Below are 7,733 nucleotides of genomic sequence, written 5' to 3' on the forward strand. Positions count from 1 at the left end.
CAAAATTCATTTCCAAGAGTTTTTGAAAATGGATTATGAAGCTACATGAAGTTTCATTACACTTTGACACTGTCAAGCAAATATAACCTAAAGCAGCAGCAACTTCCTGTTGTTTTAGAAGCACCTCTGACCTTCTTTTCTGTTTAAAAAATCTAGGTCTAAAAGTCGTTTTGGTCAAGGTCGTCCTGCGTAAAGCACCTTAAAATATAACTAAGATGAGAGAAGACACACCTGTGGATGTCTGGAATTGCTTACTTCTTGAAGATCTTCAGAACAATGACTTCTAAATGTTTTAAGTTATTTGTTAATTGTTCTTGCAAGTCACATAAGTCATAGTGCTAAGGGAAATACATAGTTAGGTCTTATGAAATCTAATTGTAAATATGAAACTTCTTAAATCTAGTTTTCCTTTGGTGTGATGCTAGGCTACGCTAAGACTACTGATATTTGTTCTCTTTATTTATTTGAAAGAGAAGAAGCCTAAACTCTCAAAGTAGCTAAGAGTTTTTAGACTTAAAAATTAGGGGAACACAGCAGATGGTAGTACTGTGCATGTGCACTGATGATAGTGTCTTTTGGGCTGTAAATCTCGGGATAGCACTGAGAACTGCAATTTGTGTGATGAAGTTCCCAGTGATGCTAATTTTAAGTTTGCATGACTGTTAAGGAGCAACAGATCTTAAGACTGCATTAAATAAAGTTTCAAGGTGAGGTATTTCCTGTGTTGGGCAGAAGGCTTAATTTTTTCCAGCATTATTCCATAGAAAGCACAATGTTAATCCAACTTTTTTTTTTTTTAACGCTTATTTATTGGTCATCTGAGCTGGAATTACTGATTATTACCTCTTCACTCTGTGAAGCTAGTGCCATTCTGAATTTGTTAAAATAACTGTTGATAGTTTTAGGATATTAAATCATTTCAGTTATATGAGACACCCACTGTACAGTTCTCAGGGTAGTAAAATTCAACCATATATCTGTCACCATTCAAATAGCCCCTTAAAACAGTTGTAATTTACTACTTTAGAGATGGGTGGAAGGCAAGATTCCCAAATACATTTGATAGATGAAAAATTGCATATATTCAAGAGAAATCAAAATAAAATTCCATTCTGTAGATCATGTTTTAATTTTTCAAACCAAGCAGAAAGAGTGCTCAGGGAAAATTTGTCCCAAATTAGAAGCATACAAAAATTATGTGTTTGGAAATTACTTGTATGTAGGTCTCTGAAAAACCTTTAAGGTGCACTGTTTCTATTTTTAGTCTTCATTTGCCTTATAATGGAAATTTCTTCCAATTATTTAGAGGACAGACTTGCTAATGTATAAAAGCAGTAATTTCTGTTGAAATGCTGAGATGTTACACTCAGTTTACACATATAGAAATCATTATCTTTAATGAGCATTATAGTTGGTAAAAGAAGCTGGGTGTTATTTGATGTTATATGTATGGCTTTGCCAAGATTGAACTGTTTGGAAATTTTGTTGCAATTGATATACTTTTCAATTGTTTGATATTTTTTAAATAGATTATGAAATTTTTATTTTCAAAAGAAAATGTTTTATAGTACATGATCTGTATGCCCTGTTACTTACATACCAGAATCTTGCTTAGTTTACTGTATTCTCTGGTCAAAAGGATTTAGGTTTGCACATGTTATATAGTGCTGTGATGGTCACAACTAAAAGAGGAAAATATGCTCATTGGATTTTTAACTGATGGTAACAGGGCATATTACTTCTCCCCTGGGGGGACTGTACCACTGAATTGATTTTTACAAACAATTTATCAGAATCTGATTTTCTTCAGAGTGTGCTTTTTATTTTGTTAATGTCTGTCTGTAGTACATGGCACAGGTACCACGAACATTTTAATCAAACTCTTAATAGCACTTATTTTGCCTAATACTTTGAGGTTTTACCTAACATTAATTCTAAATTCACATTTCTTTAATTGAAATAAACATTAAAGACAAAAGTTGTTTGGTAAGTCCCTTGATCATTCCATCTTCTCAGAAAGGTCTAAGTGGGCCCTAGATGACAGGTTTTCATGGAAGAGGTGAAATTTGCAAATTTTAAGATTGTTTTAAATGATATTTTTGGTAAAGATTCAGCAAAACATTTAAGGGATAAAAACTGCAGAAAGGGTAATATGGTAACAGTGCTGATTCCATACTCTTGTGTCACTTTGTTACTTTCCTTTTTCAGAACGCTCAACCAGGTATTGTGAGATATGCTAATTGTTTTGGAAGCTGAGGCTGAAGCCCTATCATGCCAATCTGCCAAAGGCAAATCTTAGTTAAAAAAAAGAAAAGAAGTACCTTTTATCTCCAGTACCTGGAATTAATTCTTCAACCTTCAACTACTCGTTGAGGGACTATTTTGAACCCCACCTTTTCACACCTCTCAGTTAAAAGGCACTGGGATACCTAGCCTGTCCAATTCTAATATGCTAACTCATTTAAAGCTGACCTATTGGAGAGGATAATATGGGGATAATGTTATTCCCACCTTTATAGGATTTGGAGGGGATTAAATGATTTATAAATCTAAAACAATTAGCATAGTAATTCTCTGTGTTAAGCTCTCCAGAAATGTTAACTGTTGTTGTTGCGTTGTTATTTTAATATTTGGGAAGTCCCCTTAAATTCTTTAAGATGAGAAATCACTATCCCTCTTCCTATAGCTTATGTTGCTAAAGGCTGATGTGTGCTTGTGTTTAATGCAGGAAAGAAAAGAGGCACCTAATACTTCAATGTGGTTGTGGCATCATTTGTTACTTTGTTACACTAAACATCTTGTCTTATTTAAGCAGAGTAAACATTTGTAGGAGGAGCTAGGTAGGAAAACTATCTCCTGATATATGGTAATGACCTACTCTGTTTTCAAAGAGGTTTACTTTCAGTAAGTGAGAAAGCGAAGGCTGCAGCGTGGTTTTAGAGCAGCTCTCCTTCCAAGATTATCTTTCCTCAAGCTATCTTGAGAAAAGGTAGCTAGTTTTGCTCTTACTACTTGTCTATGGCAAGCCTAATTCTTATCCAACTAGAGGTAGTGTAGAAGGGTAGTGGTTAAATGTGTATGCTGAGGGTGGTGTCAGCTCTCTTAAGTGCCTTATTTCCTTCAGTCTCACAGTAAGCTCCCAAATCGGGTATTATCCCCATTTTATGGATGGAGGAGAAAGTTCAGAGAGGTGAAGTAACCCACACACTGGGATTGGAATCTGCCTATCAGCACATTCCAACACCTTCAACAATTTTACCTTGGATCACCTGAAACATTCTCTCCTACAGTATCTCCTGGCTCACTGGCAGCTCCTTCAAACTGAAAACAAGTAATCCCACTCACTTCTGTGCTTACAGTCTGTTGTCCAACTGCCTATTTGACATTTGTATTTGGAATACCAGTAGGGGTATCCATCTTACAGTAAACACAGAACTTGTGATGTAAGTCCCCAACACCCACCACCAGCTCCCTGCGTGTTCAGTAAATGGCTCTACTGCCCGCTCAAATGCACAAGCTGAATATCTAGCAATTACTCATTATTACTCTTTCCTCACTCCCCACATCCAATTCATCAGCAAGTCCCAGACCTACCCTACATCCATTTGCTTATCTCCCATCTCCATAATCACCACTCCAAGTTATTAACATCTCCAAGCACTAACTCCAAGCATTAACGTGAAATCCTATAAAAGCCTTCTAAGTGATTCAAGCTCCTACTTCAACCTCTGTTACCCACAAAGCATCTATAGTGATTTTGAAATGTGAGCCAGATCACATCACTTCCCTGCTTAACACTCCAGGAGCACCCCATCCAACCTAGAGTAAAATCCAACCTCCACTGCTCGGGTTTACAAAGCCCCACATGGCCTAGCCTCTGGCTGCCTCTCAGGTCTCCCTTCCCCTCTTCTACTACATTCCAGTCACGTTAGCCCCTTGATCCTCCAGTAAGTAAGCTCAGTCCCACCTTTCAGTTCCTTTACATCAGCTGTTACCACTGTCTAGAACGCTCTTTGTTATAATTCAGGTTTTAGGTTAGATGTCATCTCCTCACAGGAGGCATTTCCATCTACATACTGTCAGTAGCTGCCCAGTCCACTCTCGCCACATTATCATAGTTTTATTTCTGTACAAATCTGACATTATTACTGCAATATTTTTCTTTTTTTGTTGGTTTGCAGTTTGTCTCCCATGCCAGAAAATGAAATGCATCCAAATTGGAAAAGAGGTAAAACTGTTTTATGCATTCACAGATGACATGATTTTGTATATAGAAAATCCTAAGAAATCCACTAAAAAACTATTAGAACATATAATTAAGTTCAAGACTTCAGAATGCATGATCAATATACAGAAATCAATTTATTTCTATATACTCAGCAATGAAAAATAGGAAAATGAAAGTTAAAAAATTCCCTTTACAATAGCATCAAAAGAATAAAATAGTTAGCAAAAACATAAAATGTATACTCTGAAAACAACAGTAATAACCCTCAACTTAATCTATAGATTCATCACAATTCTGTCAGAATCCCAGCTGGCTTTGTAGAAATGGACAAGCTGATCCTAAAATTTATATGGAAATACGAGGAACCCAGAACTATCAAAACAATTTTGAAAAAGAACAAAGGATTCACACTTTCGGATTTCAACTCTTATTGCAAAACTACAGTAATCAAGATAGTGTAATACTAGTGTAGGGTTAGGCATACAGATCAGTGAAACAGAATTGAGAGTCCAGAAATAAACCCATCTATTCCTGGCCAGTGACTTTCAACAACAGTGCCAAGACCATTCAGTGGGGGAAAGAATTAGCTTTTCTACAAATTGTTCTGGGAAAACTTACTTGATAGCCTCATGCAGATGAGTGAAGTTTGACACTTACCTCATGCCATATGCAAAAAATTGACTCAAAAGGGATCAAAGACCTAAATGTAAGAGCAAACCATAAAACTTTAAGAGGAAAACACAGGAGTAAATCTTCACAAATCTGGATTTGGCAGTGGATACTTAGATATGGCATTAAAAGCACAAGCAACAGAAGAAAAAATAAACTGGACTTCACCAAGATTAAAACATTTGTGCTTCAATGGACACAATCAAGAAAATGAAAAGATAGCCTAGAGAATGGGAGAAAATATCTACAAATCATATGTCTGGTAAAGGACTTATATCCAGAATTTATAAAGAACTCTTACAACTCAGCATTAAAAAGACAACCCAGTTTTTTTTTAATGGTAAAGGATTTGAACAGATGTTTCTCCAAAGATATGCAAGTGGCCAATAGCACTTCAAAATAGGCTCAACATCATTAGCCACCAGGGAAATGCAAGTGGAAACCGCCCTGAGTTAACTCTTTACACTCAATAGAATGGCTGTCACCAAGAAGCCACCTAAGAATGTTTCCAAGAATGTGGCAAATGCAGCCACTGTGCAAAGCAGTCTGGTACTTCCTCAAAAGAAATTAAACATAGAGTTACCACTTAGCCACCAGTTTATCCTAACAGGTATACTATTTTCTATTTAGCCTCTTCTTGTGTTTATATGTGCATATATGCACATATCCATGCAGAGAACAGTATTATCTGCCTTTTTTATTTTAACAGATGGAGAAACTGAGACCCAGATATGGCAGCTTGTTTAGGGGCAACAGAAAAGAATGACCTGAGCAGTGTGCTCTTGATGACCGCATTGCTGGGTTAAACAAGGTAACACATGCATGGAAAGCACTTAGCACAGTGTCTAACGGAGGTAAGTGCTCAAAAAGTGTTCAATGGTATTATTAGACCACATGAAGACCTTTTAGAAATAACTATATTGTGCTCACTCCCATTTTTGTCCTTGACTCACATTGTTCCCCCACCTAGATTGCTCTCTCATTTTGCTGCCTGTGGGAAGTTTTCCCCTTGCTCCAAGCACCTCCTCCATGAATCCACTGACCTCTTCTCCCGGAACTGTATTGCACTCACAACATTGCTACAGTTTAGCAGTCACCTGTTCTTGTTGCTTTTGTTGGTGGTGGTATTGACTCCCCAATCAACTTTTACGCTCTATTAGTAAAATTGTATATGAAACAAACATAACTGTTCACATTTGTTAATTTTGAGTGGTGGATTGTTGTTTTTGACTATGCTTCTCTGTGGTAAATATGTTCCCCCCTCGAAAAAATATTGAGCCAACTATAAGCTATCAACCATTAAAATTAAGAGAATTTCAGAAAAATTAAGAAAAAGTGAAGCTTTGGTGAGAAATGTAGGCAACTGACAGAATTATTTTATATCAGGGACATATAGTTGAGGGGGTCACTGAAGTGTATTCATTATTAACCATAAGTAGTCACATGACAGCATGAGTATATGCAGTCATATATACTCAGAGAAGAAAGATGACTTTTTCCCAGTAAGCAGTGGAGCTGAATGTTAAATGACATCTAGCTTTGCCCAGCAAATCAGTGTTCATCTCTCTGACAGTGAGTGGTTCTGGACTCAGGCCTAGAGTTGGTATTTTTTTTTTTTTAAGTCACCAGGTGACTCTATTTTGTAGACGGGTTGAGAACCATACTGCTATGTGATGTGATACCTTTAAATGGCTAACACTGTAAACCTCAGCCAGAGATGTGTTCAGGAGCATAAAAAACAGGAAAGCTTAGAGTCTGACACCAGAGCGCTGCCATAAGGTGGCGCTAAAAGTACAAGGAAACCATAGTTTAAAAGTCACATTAAACTTTATGCTTGCTGAGTCTTCCTTAGCAAGTGTACATAGGCGTATTGCTTATAGAAGGAAACAGAATATTGGGGAAAGAAAGAAGAAATTATAGCTAAAATACATAAGGAATCCTAGAAGACAAAACAAGAAAGAGCTTCCTCTTTTTCGGAAGAAAAGCAGAAAGAATTAAAAAACAAGAAACACCATTTATAAGATCAAGTTTAAATTTGATGCCCTTCTTCAATGCCAGAAATGCCTATTCTTATAGCCATGCTTTTGTATATTTATAGGTTTTATGTTTAGAAGTCTCTAGTAGTTCTGAAAAAATGAGGGGGGAAAATGTTTACAAAACAAAATAAGTGGTGGGAAATGAATTAATGCAAATCCATATATACAGAATAATGAAGTGTTTCTCCTTTTAGTAAATATTTTAGCTTAGCAAAACTATATCTTCTAAATTTGTAAGATAAGATCCAGATTATCTAGCCTGCTAAACTCTGCACTGTCCTCACTGTGATTATCTGAAGACCTGCCACCCTGTTCCTCCTGTGGTTCTTGGCAGAGACACAAAGACACAGAGAAACATTGGACAGATTACACACCAATATGTTAATAGAAGTTATTCAGGGATGGGGCAGAGAAGGTAGAATTATAGATACTCTTTCTTTTCATTTTGGCTTGCCTGTATTTTCTCTTTAATTATTATTAAATATTTCAAGTAGAAAACTACAGAGGATAATTCAGCAAACATCCAGGTACCTACCACCCAAAATTTTGACATAATAGCATGATATATATATTTTATAAGAAGTGAAATATTTCCAGTATCCTCACCCTATTGTAGATGATCCTGTTTCCAGCTCCTCCTTTCCCAGAAGTAAACACTTCCTTGAAGTTGATGTTTATTATGCCCATGAATGCTGTTATAGTTTTACTACATATATTATACATTCACAGCATAATATACTACTTAAACTTTATATAATGAACTCATACTGTACATCTCCGTATATAATATTTAGACTCTA

General features: G+C 36.2%; 1 protein-coding gene across 3 annotated transcripts in view; it reads left to right on the forward strand.

Annotated features, from left to right (window-relative positions):
- The window catches only part of SANBR (SANT and BTB domain regulator of CSR), a 41,576-nt gene extending 39,598 nt beyond the window's left edge, over nucleotides 1-1,978 (forward strand). For all 3 annotated transcript variants that reach the window (XM_074341180.1, XM_045514381.2, XM_010951894.3), the window contains one exon: nucleotides 157-1,978. In XM_074341180.1, coding sequence (XP_074197281.1) covers nucleotides 157-193 — 37 coding nt within the window. In that variant the 3' untranslated portion in view covers nucleotides 194-1,978. The remainder of the gene's footprint in view (nucleotides 1-156) is intronic.
- Nucleotides 1,979-7,733: the final 5,755 nt, after the last annotated feature.

This window comes from Camelus bactrianus, chromosome 15, assembly GCF_048773025.1.
Source record: "Camelus bactrianus isolate YW-2024 breed Bactrian camel chromosome 15, ASM4877302v1, whole genome shotgun sequence".
In the NCBI taxonomy this organism is placed as follows: domain Eukaryota; kingdom Metazoa; phylum Chordata; class Mammalia; order Artiodactyla; family Camelidae; genus Camelus; species Camelus bactrianus.